Source organism: Trachurus trachurus (assembly GCF_905171665.1).
Source record: "Trachurus trachurus genome assembly, chromosome: 12".
Classification (NCBI taxonomy): domain Eukaryota; kingdom Metazoa; phylum Chordata; class Actinopteri; order Carangiformes; family Carangidae; genus Trachurus; species Trachurus trachurus.
In genome coordinates this window covers 8,146,691-8,164,113 of record NC_139908.1, presented here as the reverse complement: position 1 = coordinate 8,164,113, position 17,423 = coordinate 8,146,691, and the positions used below count along the sequence as shown (strand labels likewise).

Sequence of the window (17,423 nt, the reverse complement as noted above, 5' to 3'; positions counted from 1 at the left end):
CAAACTGAGAGCTACCCGCAGAGAGATCTGGATCCTGATGCAAATGCGTGTAAAATCCTCTACACTGCAAAAACTCAAAATCTTTCGAAGAATATTTGTCTTATTTCTTGTCAAAATGTCTCATTTCTAGTCAAAACTAATCCCTTTCCACTTAAAATAAGAGTCATCACCTAAAAATTTCAAACACATTTTTACTTGCAATAAGTAGAGAAATCTGCCAGTGAAAGCAAGTTTTTTGTGCTTGTAGTAAGGAAGAAAAACTTGCTCCACTATCAGATTATTTTAAGTGAAAATATGCTTGAAAGAAGGAAAAAGTGTCTAAAAACAAGCTGCTTTTTAATGCGATGAGTCTTATTTTAAGTATAATGAGATGTGTTTTGACTAGAAATGGCATTTTGACTAAAAATAAGACAAATATTCTTGGTAAGATATTTAATTTTTTGCAGTGTACGTTGCACTTTCTTCTTCGTTCACTGTACTGTACAACGCATTACAGTAATTTTACAACACTTTTAAAATCCGATGCCTGAGATAACATGGATATGAGTGTGCAGTAAAAAAGCAGCAGCATCTACCATAAAGCAACAGTTACTGACATGTGAATCTTGTGCCCTTTCTGTACTAGTTTCCGCATCTCAATTTTCACAAGGCTGTGAACTTTAAGAGACAAAAGGACAACTTCAAAAAAACAGCTTCAAAACACTTCCAGCCTTCACAGCACCTTGTCTAAAGGTTGCTGTAGTCATAGCCGCTATCTGGACGCCTGTCTGCAATCTGGTACATATCGCTCTGATGATTGTAATTTGCCCCCCCACCATGTCTTCCAGCAGCACGACCTCCATGGTTGAGACCACCCCTATTGTTACAGGTGGCATGCTCAGTGGTAGCCAGAGAGGACCTGTCAACATCAACACACACTCCTGTCCATCTTCACACTTCCACCCCCTGGTTTGGCGCTCCTTCCTTACACTTGTTTGTTTGTTTGTTTCTGCTGTCTTTTCCTCTTTGCACCTGTCCATCATTAGCAAAGAAGATTCATTGGTTGACTTGACAGCTCCCTAAATAGACGAGCAGCCAGTCTCTTGACATGCTTTGTGCTATACCTGGCATCCGAATTTAAAGGGATAGTTCAACATTTTGGCAGATTGGCCCATTGCCATAATCGCTATAGTCATAGCAGTAGGTTCGTTACCTTTATTTGTCGGTGCAAGCTATTTTTAGAACAGCAGAGCAGAGCTGCGAGCTGCTCAGAGTTACACTATGGAGGCTAATGGGATTTCTTGGTTTCCCTCATCAAACTAATCAAATACACAATCCAACAACTCCAAAACGCTCTGGTGGACAAGTTGTGCACATTCACCATGCTATGAGATAATAATGGAAAGTTACGAAACAGAGCGGTTATCGAGGTAAATACAGAGACTGCTTGCTGAAAAACTGTCCCTGAACACAACGCGCATCAGCGGTTTTGCATGAATTTACCTCTAAAACAACTCTGTCTCGTAACGCTCCGTTATTATCTCATAGCGTGGTGAATGTGCAGGTCACAACTTGTCCACCAGAGCGTTTTGGAGTTGTTGGATTGTGTATTTGATGAGTCTGATGAGGGAATCCAAGATAGCGTAGCTCTAAGCAGCTCGCAGCTCTGCTCCGCCGTTCTAAAAATAGCTTGCACCAACAATTAAAGGCAACAAACCTACAGACTATAGGGATTATGGCAATGGGCCAATTTGCCAAAATGTTGAACTGTACCTTTAAAAGGTACAGTATTCATTCAGAATTGTGCTGTGATTTGTGAGAGATTATTTCAGACTTCAGATTTAAGACATGATGAGAAACAGAGTGTGAATATTCAGCCTCTTATTTCCATCATTTTAACAAAACTGTTCCAAATATCTTCAATTGTGGCTACATTGAAGTACTCAGGCTGGTTGGAGTGTGCAAGAATTTTTGAAAATCAGTTCTGGTTTAAATTAAATTTACTTGCAGACAGTGTTGATTAAAAAATAATCAAATCAAATCAAATGGTCCAACTCTCACTTTCAGCTACCACATAAAAACACCTGAATATATAATACATTCATGTGTGCAGCAGTGGAACAGTAAGTTATTTTTAAGGCAGCAGCAAGGAGCCAAAGGTGCCTCGGATGGGAAGCGCTGCCATATCTGTGCCGGCGCTGGATGTTTCTCCTGGCAGTCAGAGTGCAGCTTCAGCAGAGTGAAAACAACAGCGTCCAAATCACGTTGCTACTGTGGCCTTCAGCTGAAGACTCTTTAATGCTTGAGGCAGGGGGAGTACTTTCATATTTGTGTGTGTGTGTGTGTGTGTGTGTGTGTGTGTGTGTGTGTGTGTGTGTGTGTGTGTGTGTGTGTGTGTGTGTGTGTGTGTGTGTGTGTGTGTGTGTGTGTGTGTGTGTGTGTGTGTGTGTGTGTGTGTGTGTGTGTGTGTGTGGATAAGAGAGTGTGTGTGTATACAAGACTCTGCTGTAAGCAGTGGGAAACACAGTACACACATGGCATGTGTAATTATGAAATCCAGACTATGTTGAAAAAGAAGCGTGATTGTGTTCATCTGGGATCTCCCACAGCACTACATGACACACACACACACTCACATAAGCACACACACATGCGTGCAAATACCCACATGCACATTTTCATGCATGCATGCTCACGATAAATGATCCATCCAGTCTTAACAAATCCTGCCCTATCCTAGATCTGCATTTAAGTCGGGACTCTGGCAAAACACACAAACACACAATTTTGCACTTATGTATACAAAGACTAGAACATGTTCAGATTCTGCATACTGGAAGTTGTCGGTCCGACCAGTCTGAATTTATCATGGTTTAATGTTTGCTGTTAGATCGGTTTAACTAACACTTTGTTTTTTTGACTCAGAGCAGCATGAATACTCTTTGTAAATTACTTGATAACTTCCCGAACTCATCCTCCTACAATTTCTTAAGAATGATAGATTACAGCACTTTATATTGATGCACTCAACACTAGACACACTGCAGGCTGCGATCCACAGTGGCAAATTAGATCCCACTACATGGAGTAAGGGCACATGTGTCAAACAGCTTTAAACAGAAGCACAAACGCAGCCAAAACACTGAGAAAAAACGTATTATGTTTAGGAAATAACGTAGTAAAACTCAAGTACAGTTTGTTGGTTTTTTTGCCTCACATAAAATAATGTGTGATCAGTGAAGCTAGGTTTGATCTCATGTGTACAGCCAAGAGATTCACTCTAGTGTGAACTGACACCTATTGGAAAAGGTGAAAATGGATCCGCCTGCTTCGGTGTTCTTTCTTCCCGCGATATACTTTTAGGCCAAGACTACCTTTGTGCCTGCACCACAGAGCTGAATGATGGTGTTTACTGACTGCTTTGACCCTTGACCCAGCTTTGAAAGAGGCCCATGTGACCTCCACTAGCCCTCAGAGGAATCTGGTGCGGAGACGGCAAGGCGTCAGACCTGACACGTCACACCCAGCCTGGAGGGTTCTGGTGCACACACAGGAAGAAGGACAGGAGGGAGAGAAAGCAAGATTTCTAACCTGTGTGGGAAAGGAAATAGTGCCACATTAACCTACATATCTCTGCGGTCTCTTATGTCTCTAGCCCCAGAGCACTGGAGTCGAAACCCTGGCCCTCTCAGCGGTGACAAAGACCAGAACAGACTGGGAACGTCTCTCACAGAGGTAGTCGCTCACTTTCACCTCTTCGCTAACATAAACCATCAAACTCACCACCCACAACTGCCAGCACAAACAGCTGAGACTTGGCCTTCATGTTCCTTGCTCATCTGAAGTTTGCAAAAACTTTATTGTACCAATATCAAGGTCATATGGGGCTCACCTGAAGTCTCTTTATGTGTTTTCTTGCTCACTATCAAGGAGACCATACTGCTCTTTTATTTTTAGATGCTTTTTTTGTGCTCTGCTTCCCCAACATCTATGCATATGGTGTTACATATAGGTAGCAATTGATCCATGTCAAAAACACTGTTCAAGAACATACTGTTTATACTAATTCTGTAGTCTTTATGGGACAGACACACAAAGACTCAAAGCCCAACCCGACAGACCAGAGGTGCTTACCTGTGGGCCTGTGTCTCCTTTCTGTCCTATAGGTCCAGCCAGCAGGGAGAACTGAGTAGGTGGGACGTCCCAGCTTTGGAAGCCGTCAGTGGCAGGTGGTGTTACGGTGTTGTACGAAGGTCTGGTAGGTGGCGGGGTGACTGGAGCCTTGGCTGTTTTGACTGGCTTCGTTGGCTTGGCCTGTCTGGAGACTGGCTTGGAGGTTTTAGCAGTTGTAGTTTTGGAGACGGTTGATTTTGAAGGGCTGACTTTGGATATTGACGGTTTGGAAGGGACGACTTTGACTGGGTTTGTTTTGGGTTTGGATGGAGTGGCTTTGGACGTTGTAACTTTAGGATTGGGAGATGTTTTCTTGGCTGCGGTGGGTTGTGGTTTCTTTGGAACTGCATCTTGGTCTGATAAGGCGTGGTCAGGTTTTGTCTTGGAGGGTTTGGTGCTGGTAGTGGCTGGAATAGTAGGTTTTTTCTTGCCGTCTGTTCTTGCAGTTGTCTTTTTGGGGCCGTTGTGAGGAGTGGGCTTTGGGGGAGTGGGCTTGAAGGTTTTCTGATTTGAAGCTTTAGAAGTTGAGGGTCTTGGGGTCGGTGGTTTTGTTGGGGGTGCTCTTGTCCTGAGTGGTGCTGTGACAGTTTCGGTCCTGACCTTCATGGGTGGAGTGGCCAAACCGAGCTGGACCGTGACGGGCATCACAGTTCCCAGCAGGGGGGTAGGAATGGCCCCAGGTTTGGGTTTCATTGTTTGGGCCACATATCTGACAGCTGAAGCAGCAGCGGCAACACTCTTGGCAAGGCTCAGCCTCGTGGGCTTCCTGGCCGTCTCTGGGCCACCACGTTTCGGGGTAGCAGCGGTAGCCGTGATGTTTGTTTCTCGTGGTAGGATTGGCAGCAACGGAGGAAGGTTAGGCCTGTATGTGTCAGCTTCCCTGCACTGTTTCTTAATGTACCTGCAGTAGTTGTGAGCTGCCTGTGCAGAAGGGACCAGGTCAAATTGGCAGATGGCTCCTTCAAAGTGTGCTGAGGCTTGCTGCTGGCTTGTCCGCCCCAGCAGGAAGGAGCTCTGGAGCTCTGGAGCCAGTCCCTCCTCACTATCCCACCCAAAGTCTGCATGAACACTCTGCTCTCCGCAGGAGGCATATAGAGTCACTCTCTGTCCATTTATTCCAACTGCCAGCTGGTGCCACTGACCATCGTGGGGCTCATAGGGCAGTGCCACTGAGGTGTTTGGTCCCGTGTGAAGGACCAGTTTGCCCGGTACAAGCTGCAGACCAAGAAGGAGCTTCTTACGGTCCGAGAGCAGGGTGAAGAGGAAAGCACTGTTGACACGGTGCGAGCGTACACTCAAGACCAATGCCAGGTTGGACCAGACGGCCGCTGGGAAGACGGAGCGCAATGGAGCCTCGATGTGCGCCCGCTGGTTGAGGATGATCCCTGATCTGAATGGAATGACCCCTGTTGGCACGGAGCGTGACGGCTTCTCTCCCTTAAGCCCCAACTTTTGGAGGATGTCCACATCTGGATAGAGGGGAAGAGAGCAATGTTAGAGGTGCAAGTAATTATGACAGAGTTGTTTGTGAAGGTTACACAAGAGGGCAGTTAGACAATAGAGAAAATGAAAGCCTGCTATTATGTCCTCTGTTTAGAAACCTGGAAAGATCTAATTTAAGTTTAAAGACTTTAAAGGCCTGGTGGATCACCATCTGCATGTTTGATTTGGCTTAGGTTTTTTATTGTGGATGCCCTTCCTGACGCCACCTTGGCTGTGGGGAGCCAGGCTTTGTACCGCAAAGCCAGAGATCAATGTTGAACCTGCTCAACCACCCGAGCCACAGCCCCTCCACGAAGGGGAAGTTTAGTGTTGAAAAAAATTCAAACACCGGTGGCAGAACAATTGAATGGGTACAGGAGAGTAATTTGTTTCGCACTGATACATCTGGACTGAAACCTTTCCTTTTGTTTGTGCCAGAAATGGACAGAATTAATGCCAGTTTTGTTGATGTGGTAACACTTAAAAATGCAGACCCTTGAGCAACAATTACAAACACACGTCAACAGGAAGGATAGCAATCATGCTGAAGGAACCTGTTACACATCTTCAAATTATTAACAGGACACTCTGGACTCAGTTGCTCTTCCTGAACCAGTTGATGTTCACCAAAAATATTTTATCTATCTTTGCCAGTGGCAGCTGGATTGAATACAACGGCTTACGTGCCAGTTTTACTATGACTTTCCAAGAACAAAATAGAGCCAATCCATGTTTTGCCATTGCACACGACAAGCATGGCGGCATCAAAGCCTCATATCATGTCAGACTCATCTGTAAGCCAATACAGAACAGTAGCTCCATAGAAAAGGAGCTCAAATGCTGCAGGGCGAAGAAAAGGGGAACAAAACAGTTAAAACAAGAAATGACATACAAGGAATAATAAACTCACTGGGTTTTGAGGCCGCCAAACTGCTTCTGTAGGCTGTCTACTGCAGCTGTAGGCCAAAATAAATGACCATGTATAGGTCCAGACTGACATTAAACTAGACTGATGGTCGGGGAGTGTGGGGTGACCTTGGTTAGCTCAGGCTCTGTGAGGGGGCAGATGCTGCAGAGGTGGTGTGGCGGCTTTAGTTTCAAATGTCAGCGGTTTGCAAGACTTGTGCGCCATCTCCCCAGAAAAGCAAGTTGTGGCGTAACTTTGATTGAATGACTGCAGTGAAGCATAAAACAGCTTTAAGCATGCACACAACAAATGGCTACCACCATATAGCTTTTTTTTCTTTTTTTTTTATTACCGCACACGCCTGCAGACACTCAAAGGACTCGCTCACAATAAAATGCAAGTCTAATGTGGCCACAGTTTAACGGCTCCAAAGGGTAACAACAAAATAATGTAAAGTTTCAAAGCCAAACCAAAGCACAGCGGTTCCAACTGTTTACCTAATTTTTGCCTTCCAGTCTTCGGTCTGTGAATTGGGTTTTGTTCTCGTGAGGGTATACCTTTGAGGAGGCTAAATGAGTTCCATAAACTTTGGATATTTTTTTTATTTTGACACTGAGAATAGAAAACAAAGGAAATGTGCAATAGAAAGTCCAACAGGGATACAACAAGGATTGCTTTTTATACTGATTATCAAGGTATGAATTCAGTAAAATAAGGAAAATCCTTTTATCATAGTTCCTACATCTAGTCAAGGTCATGTGAAATCATGGAGCGGGACAAGACTTTGCCGTTGAAGTTCACACACAGTGCTGTTGGAAACATATAACGGCTGCTGGAGGTAATTGTGAGGGGGGCTCAGTCAAGGCCAAATCATCCAGTACCAGGAACGCACAATCAGGCTAAAGGACCTAATCCGCTCTTAGAAACCAGCTGGCCATATGAGGCGAGGAGAAAATCGTTACTGTATAAAGCCCACAAGTATGTGTCTGTGAATTTGCAGGCACAAGGGGCAGAGTTCAGGATCTAAATGTACATTTTATGACAGAACTATATTACTTCCACACCAATTAGCACATCTGAGTGCTTGTTACTGTATGTTAAGTATATGTGCTGGAAGTATTTGCTTCACTGATATCAAGGCATGGCGTCTTTGTGTTAAAGCTATAGGGGATTAATGAACCGATGGACATCGCCGGCATCATCAGACGACCTCCCTGTCTCCTCGCTCCTCTCCGTCCTCATCAGAGGAGTCAGTCTAAACGTTTACAACACGACAACAGTAACCACAAGTCAGCACAGCATCTCTCTGTTTGGAAACACAGCAGAGTTTTCCAGCCTTTCAGCCATTCAGTCTGAGTGGTCCCAACGCCTCTCCATATGACCTGTGATCTCAGACCCAGGCCCCTAATCATCTTTATTGTCTCACTTTGACCTGGGGTCGCTGGGCCTTGCCTAATGGGGATGTGTGTATAGAAAACATAGAAAAGTTGGATAAGCAATGTTGATGAGATGACGGAAAGCGGGAAAGATGAGGGGAAACGAAGGACGGATGGGATGTTCTCAGAGTTGCTCGTGAACCCATACAGAGCGTGGTGGGCTTCAATGACATGCTTGTCTTTCTAGAGTACGATGTCTGCTTCATTAGACCACTGTCAGGGCATCCGGACATTGGATTTAATTGCATGGAAAAGTTGTTCAAAAATGAGCGGGAATCTGATCTGCAGTCACCGGTCTCAACTCAGGATTTCTGCAGAAAATGTATAATATAAAACAAAAACTGACTTGTAAAGACCGACTGCTGCTGTGTGATTTTATATAAGATTATACTAAAACCACACACATCTAAAACAATCATTTCACACTGTGGAAATTGATGCAAATGTAAGCAGTCCTCTTACACAGCCATTTCTTTACAGTCTTTCCATGCCCTTTAGGGTTGTAAGACTTTCCCTTGCTTCAAAACATTAGGGCTTTATAAAATAGTCTGATGAAATAAGAGCTACATGGGTTTCAGTGAGTGTATACCCATCCACACAGTGAGCTCTCCTGTCTGTGTGGTCTCCTCTGCAGAAAAGGACAACAGGACTTGGCAGTGAGGCAGGGGGGTGCATTACATCTATCTGTTCTGTACATACAGGCCTCTGTCTGCAAACTGCTGTATTTAAATACCACTTGCACTATAACTGGGTGCATACGTTAACCACATGGTTTTAGATATACAGCACGCTGTGTGGATGTGAACACACACACACTCAGACTTGTGTTTAACACAAGGCTGGAGCTCATAGCTTCGCTCCGTGCCAAGTCACTCAAGTAGGACAGAGAGAATATCGAAGGCTCTTTGCTCTGAAATGTTATCCCTTGTAGGGGATGAAGTCACTGATTCATTCAAACACTCTCAAATGATCTCGCTCGGTCTGGCCAAAACGAGTCTACACTGAGCCATTTATGACATTTCTTAATGGAAAGGTCATCCCCACAGCAATACATTACAAGTATTCCCACAACATTGGTTTTGGAGTCAGCACTTGTGAAAATGAAAAACTTTCTTGCAAATTTATTAAACAGAAAAACAGGGATTTGCTCCCGAGACTCGTTTTTAGGAAAAGGGAAATGAGGTGAAAGGGAATCCAGGAAAGACTCACAGCCACAACAAAACAATGGAAGTTGTTTACACTATGTTGCATGCAACTACTGACTGATAAATTAGCTGATGTTGCAGGTGTATGGGTAAGGAATTGAAGAACAGAAATGGCAAAGTGTCGCCTTGCAGTTGGGGCATTCTATCAAAATGCTTATTTACTGTATGTCATGGGCTATACAAATTAAAATGTATATTAGCCGATACGTCAGCCTGTGCTGGGATAATTCCTGGCTGCAAACTTAAGCACTAGGTCATTGCTAAGTTGTCTCAGTCGCATCATGTCACCTCTGAATCCATGCCACTGCAGTGATGTCACAAATCTACCACCGAAACTGACCGTTTTCCGAAATAAAATGATCTCACAGTACAATAAGCAGCTTTTAGCCAATGTGCTCATGCACCAAAGGGGAGTGTTGGGCAAACATTTGTCCGGCCCTGAGCCAGCTGTCCACCACCCTGAGAGATCCCGTGGGATACACTTCTTCTTAACAAGGTGGTGATCAGAGCTTGCGAAGGGGCATTCCTGCTCCGGCAGCATCTCAACGTTCACCTCGTCAGAGCCGCCTGCAGAGTTTATAACTACAGAGAGAGCGCATGCAGCTGTGAGTTCAGCCTCTCTGAAACTGTCATATTGGTCATAGACATCTTTACAACTTGAAGACTGATGCCAAGCAGCTAAATCAGAAGCTGAGATCAACTCAGTCAGTCGTCATTGAAGTACAGTGCAGTATTTTATTTATTTCCATTTATAGGAAAGTTTTTCTGTAGGCCTATTATATAGTTACCTACTTTTTCTGAAGTCTGAATCCCAAATACATAAATGTGGGAAACATATAAATATGTGATCAAAATAAAGCGGTTTTCGCTTTCTCTTTAGAAATATTACTCCGTATTTAACATATTTACCTGTGGTTGTTTTCCACCACTAGTCTGGATTTCAGAGGTGGGATGGCTGGGGGCTAAATGTAACAAGTCAGCCCGTAAAATCACCATAGCAGCTTTGTTTTACCACACAGACTTTGACTTTGTCACTGAACAATGATTTGAAGTGTAACAAAAAAAAAGGTTTCAGTCTTGTTGTAATTAACGGAACTGACATTTGGGTTTTGTCTGCCATCAGTTTTCAGTCACTATGTGCATGAGGCCTATTCAACCCTGCGCCTTGTCAGTCTCAATCAAAATGACAAGAGCGGAGAGAAGGGGCCGATTCACTGGACTGTAACTATAACTTTTCATCAGGGGAAACCACCAAATTGTACAAAAAAAAGTGGCTCAAATCCTCACCAGCTGCTTTTTTTTTTTTTTTTTTTTTTCATTTAACCAAGCCTGTCAAGTAAAAAAGTGGTCACAGAGGCTGACTGACAAAAACGATCAGACTGTATTTTATAGTTACTTGACTACACAACCTTCCTTTGCACCTTCTTCATTAAACTGGCAGTAACAGATGTTTTGGCCACTTACAGTACTGTAGGAGAAGTGGAAAAAAAAAAAAGTTGTGACCACCACTACACTGACATACTGTATAATCAGCTTTTGCACTACTACAGCAGTTACAGAGCAGCAGCATGATCATTCATCTGGATTTCAAGTTTTTGGCCACTTTGATGAATGTCACGTCCAACATTAACTTTCTTTTGGCTCCGTTTTGGTCTCCACCCGCTCTTGAGGGAATCACCTGGTCCTTTAGTTCTTTGAATGCTGCACCATGTTGTTCACCAGCAGCGAGTAGCATTTGTTGGGTTTATAAAGGCGTTTTTTTTCTTTCTTTCACTGTAAACAGCCGCCTGCTGCAGCAAATAACAAAGCTATGAGAGCAAAACCAAAACACTGACCATTGTGTTAAAATATTATTATATATATTTTTAAAAATGTTGATTGTAGTCACTTGAAGTGGATTGGATAAGATTTGAGATGAGCTAAATATTTTGCCGAGAGGGACTTCAGCAGTAGTTGTTGTGTATTTAAAGTGGTTTATCTTGTGTCTGCAACGGTGACCTCTACGTCCCGGCTGCTAAACACTGTAAATCACATGGAGAATTGGATTCTGTAGCGAGGTGCCGGCCTCCGGATCTGTGATCTGATGATCGCTCCCTTGCTCATTCGACTTAGCTTACTCAACAACGCGCGTCGTCATGACAACCGCTGGCCCAATTCTCATAGCTATGTGTTTACGTGCTTGGGTAATGACTAAACAGGCAACGAATAACTCTAAATCCTCCCCCTCCCTCTCCCTTTACACCCACCTACCCACCTTCAATCCCCCCCCCAGTGCTCCAATAATATTTTACAGTTTTTTCCACTGGTAAAAACTTCTCAGAGAAAAAGAAAGAGGTGAGAAAGAAATAAAGAAATAAAGAGGAGTGACTTGAGAGTGGTTGCCATGTCTTACCTTCAGAGTGTACTTGTGTAAGTCCCAGGTAACAAGTACAATATAAAACGGTACAGAGCAATAGGGCTCTCCTGGGGGAAAGAGAGGAGAGGAGGTTAGAAACAGGCAGCACTGACTCATGCAATTACTGATGTTTATCTCTTAAAATAATTCTGTACCATTTTCTAATAAGGCACGCTTTATAAAACCCCTTTATAAGTCGTGACTAATGGTTTTCATACATCATTTAAATAATTAATCAAATTACCACAAATGCTTTATACGAACAGAAATTTGGGTTGCCAGGTTGTTAAATTCTGTTCATGGGTTTCTCACTTTCTAATAACCCATAAAGTGAAAGATAAGCCATTAATCAAGCGGCTTTAATTATCTAAGAGACTACAGCTGTAAATAAAGTTTAGTTGTTTATAAATAGATTTTTGTGCAGGTGGTCACACAGATCAAATAAGACACAGGCATTTTTCACAACCTGGCAACACAAAAGTTGTTTTGTTTTTTTATTAATGCTTGTAACAAATGATGAAAGCATTTGTAAAGTATTTATTAACCTTTAATAAAACCATTAGCTTCGTAAAGAGCGCCTTGTTAGAAAGTGGTACCAGTGCATCGGGCTGAGGAGCATCCTGGAGTTCAGTTTAATGAAGACAGAGCTGATGTGATTAGGTTAATCTGTGGCATGTGTCCTGAACACAACACACCACAAAAACATGACAGACTGAGATGTTTTCTGTATCACAAACGCTGTTTTTACATGATCGCATCAAAACACAGACGCAAGCAAAACCATATGCTTCGCAACTGACTGAGCCGCAGTCAGATATCATGTGAATAACAAATGGGAACTGGATTCTGCAAAAGCACTTACAACTCAGAGGATAACCTCTCTCCAAAACACACACACACACACACACACAGACAGCTTCAACTTGCGGTTTGTACGGCAGAAATACTAGAGTAGACTTATCCATCAACCGTTCTTCCCAAAACCAATGCATGCACACACACATACACACACAAAACAAAAAAATGAGATGGCCTGTCTCTCAACAGCCTCACCACATCCAGGTGTGCAGTAAAGCTAAGGGGCGACTGATTGGCAAGTGGACCGGGAGCACAGTGGGGGACTGAGATCTGGTGACAGGCAGGGGAGCCACTGTTTACCGCTGGAGGTCGTCCAGACACACACACATGGTCACACACACACACACACACACACACTGGCTGGCTGGCTGTGGGGGGGGGGAGGAAATGTGTATAGCAGCTGTGGTTGGAGGGCCACAGAGAAAGCAGGCAGACGCAGGTGTGGGCCGACATCTCCAAATACATAAATGTGGGAAAAGACGGTAACTATTGTGTAAACACATTCTGTCCCAGGAAACAATGTGAGCTACATGAAAAGGTCGATTCTCTGTCTCTTTCTCTTTCTCTTTGGAAATATTACTCCGTATTAGGGTTGCAAAAGGGGGCGGAAAATTTCCAGTAAATTTCCGGTAAATTTCCAGAAACTTTGCATGGGAAGTTAAGCTGGGGAATTTTGGAAATCCCTTCCATGGGAATTATGGGAATGTATGGGAATTAACTGGACAAACTGTATCATATCCAAACATAAATGTAAATATTTTTGTTTTGTCATAAGCAGACATCCATGCAAAGTAATACAATTAAAAAACATGACATTTCGACAGATTTATTTGGGAGTAGAACTTTATCAAGTTTTAATTCTTGTATGAACAATCAATTATTTTACTGAACAACAAAAACATGAATGTTGCATGTGATGGAGGAATAGCATATTAGATGTTCAAGTGTACTTGCATTGAATCTGGTTGTTTCAGCCAAGATTATGCTACAATATATGTTCCCCAACTATATTTAAGTTCCCTGTTTAGGGCCAACCTTCAATTTTGTAAATTACAAATTTATTCCCATTTATTCCTGTTTATTCCCATATATTCCCGTTAATTCCCATGAAAAGTTTCCAACTTTGAAAATTCCCGGAATTTTGCAACCCTACTCCATATTCACCTGTGGCTGCTTCCCCTCACTGCTCTGAATGATTATAATCAGCCTGTGTGTGTGTGTGTACATATGTAAGTGTATGTGTGTGATGGCGACGTGCTTCTATGTGTGTTTACGGTGTCCACATCTCCTGCTCTCCTAGCTGCTAATAAAGCTTCATCACAGTCATCGCCACACACAGCTGGCTGTGGTTACTCAGGATGTGTGTGTGTGTGTATGTGTGTGTTTGCATGTGTGTATGTGTGTGTGTCTCCCAGACGTCCAGCTGGTTACAGCCTCAGTCAGTCAGTTTCTTATCAGCTGAGCAGAGATCCGCTTTCTGAAAATGAGTCATGAATGCTGCTCTTTTTTTTTTTCTTTTTTTTTTAACACTGCAGCAAATAACGCTCATTCTGTCCCCCAGGCTGTTTACATCTGTGGAAACTGGACCGAGTTTCCCGGGCAACGGCGGCTGTTTTCATTGGCTTTTCGCATTAAAAAAATTCTCTGTGGCTTGTTTAGGTTTTCATTGGGGTGCTTTTGAAGTGTTTGTGACAGGTTTTGGTGGTGGTGGTGGTGGTGGGGGGGTGGGGTCTGGTAACTCTGGTTGCAACTGAGGTGGATTTGTGCACAGTGGACATTTAAAAATCAGCGCGGCCGACATCTGTCTGCTGTGTGGGTTTTCATGCTGCAACAGTGAGCTATGACAAGACTCCCCCAGGGGATTCTGGCTGAGTGGACAAAATACAGACCCGATGAATAATACCTCCTCCGAAGTCGTACATGAAACCGCACAGTGTAACCTATATGTTGTGCTGCGAGCAGCTGAACTCACACTTAGATGGCAGGAGGGGAAGAATACTGCTCTGTGCTGCTGACAGCATCACTGACCCTCTGCTGGTTTTAACTCTGATTAGCGCAAACACCTCCTCCTCTCATTTAAAGGAATAATATATACATAAAATAAGAGTATGTGTTTGTTTGTTTTAGTGTTTTGCGCCTCATTATACGATAATGATCATATGTTTCTCTCCTTCTCGTTATGTGGTTCTTCTTTACTCCCTGCTGATGGTTTTTTCCATCACTGTCCTTATCTCTTTGCCCTAAAACGAGGCTGCATTAGCCATGTCTAAACTCTGATTTTAACCTCTCGACCCCCCTCTCCACACACACACACGCTCACACAGCAGTGCGTCTGTGGGCCAGTGACCAGTCAAAGGTTGAGTAAAAGCCACTGAGAAGCCAGTATGGTGTCCTTTCACAAGAGCGGACAACTCAATGATTCCCTGAAAGGATTTCCCAAAGGTGATCCTGCCCCCTCAGTCCACACACACACACACACATACACACACACAGTGGAAAATTCCTAGGGATGAACAGACACTAAAGCTAATGAGGAGGAGAGTGTAACTGGTATGTCTTCAGACCACTGGTTTACTTGTATGTCCATTATCTGTTTCTTTCCTTTGCTGAATGTTTTTTCCCCCTCTCTCTAAGCGATTCATCTCAGTTTATCAAATACTTCACATTCGTCAGCCTTGTTCCAATTAATTTTATACTGGGGAGGAGATGAAAAGTGTAAAATTGTGTGTGACTCATTATGATAAATCCCTCAACTTGGGGGTTTTTACTGGCGACTGAAATTAATTAGACCAATCAGAACGTGTCTGGTTGGGCTCCTTCACTTAAAAAAAAAAGACTCTTGTTTTCTCAGTGTGAGAATAAATCTGTCAAAATACAGTATATCAACACATCGCTCATGAATAGCTGCATGTAAGGAGCCAGGAGTTAGACACAGAGGGCGACACCATGTGGACATGTGTGGTGTTGATGCTCCGCACAGCCTGACACCTCACAGGTAGATTTCTGTATCACGACCAAACGCAACTTTGGAAATGAGCGATGCAGTTGCAGCACTACTGCTGAACCGTGGCGACATTTATGAGCTTATAAAGTAAACTTCCTCCCAAGGTGTTTTCCCTTATAACATGTCACCGTCTCTGCTCAGCATCCCACAATAGGTGAGATGGACTGTTACTATTCAGCCAACTTGTCTGGACTTTCCTTACTCCCCAGATGACTGTATATCCCACTATCTCAACCACTATCTGAACCTAAACCAGATGTTGAGTGGCCAGTAAAACCACAGATCAATCAAAAGGTGAGGATGATGCACACATGTATAAATGAATGAATGACTTGTCTGCTCCAATTGTGCAAGATCTGGCCGCTGCACCAAGGTCTATAGCGAAGGATTACAACAGATCAACAGTGTATGTGCAAATCTGGGCTGTAAACTCTTGCACATCTGTATTCTATATCTTAAATAAATTGATAAGTGGATGAAATCATTCCATATCCTAATGTTATTTTATAAACAAACAAACTATAAACTGTAACAGGCTTTTCTTCAAAGTTGGGAATATCATCTACCTTGACAGAAAAAAATCCCCCCTGTGGTGTATGTGTGTGTGTGTGTGTATGTGTGTGTGGCTGTGGACGCTGTGGAGTGTATAAACAGGAAAACATGGAAAGCATCCTAACAAAACCTATCAAAGGCTCGAGTGGATGCTGATGAACCTCTCCTGAAACTTTATATGTCTGAATAACTGCTGGCTTTGCTCGCTCTATCAGATGAGTCAGTTTAGTAAACACTGTTCAAGCAAAGTCTGCATGCACCGGTCTGCCAGAGAGACTCCCAAACACTTAGATGAACTGTTTTTCTTTGTGCACATCACAGTCGGACTGTGCACTGAGGAGCAAAGAGAAGAGAGGAGAGGAGAGGGGGGGTGGATATAAGATACAGTCTAAACAAATGAACCTGGACTTTTTGTGCAGTTTAGGATAATAGAGAAATAAAAGAGGAATAGATTTGAATTTATAGACTCTAGTTTAGAAAAGATTATGGTAACTGTCACACAAGGGACAAATGGTGACAAATGACACTCACGGTCCAAACAGAGCCCACACAAAGCCTCACTGGTCCCCAGTGGACAGCAGTGCTGGACCACAGCCAGCCGGCATATCACAGGTAAAAAGCACATGGAGCTTTAAACAGTTCCCCTAAGTGAAGTCTCTAACAGAGTCTCACAGACCGGTCACACCTCTCATCACAACACACATACTCACACAATGAGAGTAAAAATTAAAAATAAATGTTACTCACTTTGTGTCTAGATGAGAGGTTCTGCAATCTCTCCTTCGGGTGCCTAAATTCATTTGTATTCATTTGTCCTGGCAGTCAAAAACCTGATCCGTTAATCACAGCGTGACTCCTTTGCAAAGGGGGCAAAAGACACCGGTCGCCGTTTTACACATTTGACAAGCTTGAGATGAACTTCCAGAGGGAAAAACTCATGTTGAATTGCCTGTCAAGCCCGACATAAATTCCTTCTGGCAGGCTGGTTTGACAGAGAGTTTTCCTGTGCGGTTGTCTGTCGATATTCCCCTGTGTTTCATTCATTTATGCCGATCCAGATTGAGGGCCGCGCAGCCGGAGAGGGAGAGAGAGAGAGAAAGCTGGGTTCTTTTGGATGAGGGGGTTACGGAGTCAGGAGCGTTGGACTCATCCCTTTCCTTTTTAAATAGGCTTTCTGTGGGTAAAGCGATGGCAAATGCACCGCACGGCCAGGTGTCAAGTTACAAACCCAGCGGTTGTGTCGAGCAACTACACGCCTCCTCCAGGGGGTGGCCACATGGATCCTACCCAGAGGCCCACGCACCGGTAAACCTGATGAATGGAGCACGGTGACAGCGGTGGGGCAACAGAGAGAGCAGCCTCCAGAGACTCTGCTGTATATATCCACCTTATTATCCCACAATCTAATATTTGAATGCAAAATCATAAACGA

At 43.5% G+C, this 17,423-nt stretch overlaps 1 protein-coding gene across 1 annotated transcript in view; it reads right to left on the bottom strand.

Moving 5' to 3' along the window:
- Positions 1-16,791, bottom strand: part of col27a1a (collagen, type XXVII, alpha 1a) — a gene marked incomplete at both ends in the record, with an annotated part of 75,620 nt that extends 58,829 nt beyond the window's left edge. The window contains 3 exons of the mRNA XM_083984231.1: positions 4,114-5,621; positions 11,575-11,645; positions 16,739-16,791. Of these exons, the coding sequence (XP_083840357.1) occupies positions 4,114-5,621; positions 11,575-11,645; positions 16,739-16,791 (1,632 nt within the window). The remainder of the gene's footprint in view (positions 1-4,113; positions 5,622-11,574; positions 11,646-16,738) is intronic.
- Positions 16,792-17,423: the final 632 nt, after the last annotated feature.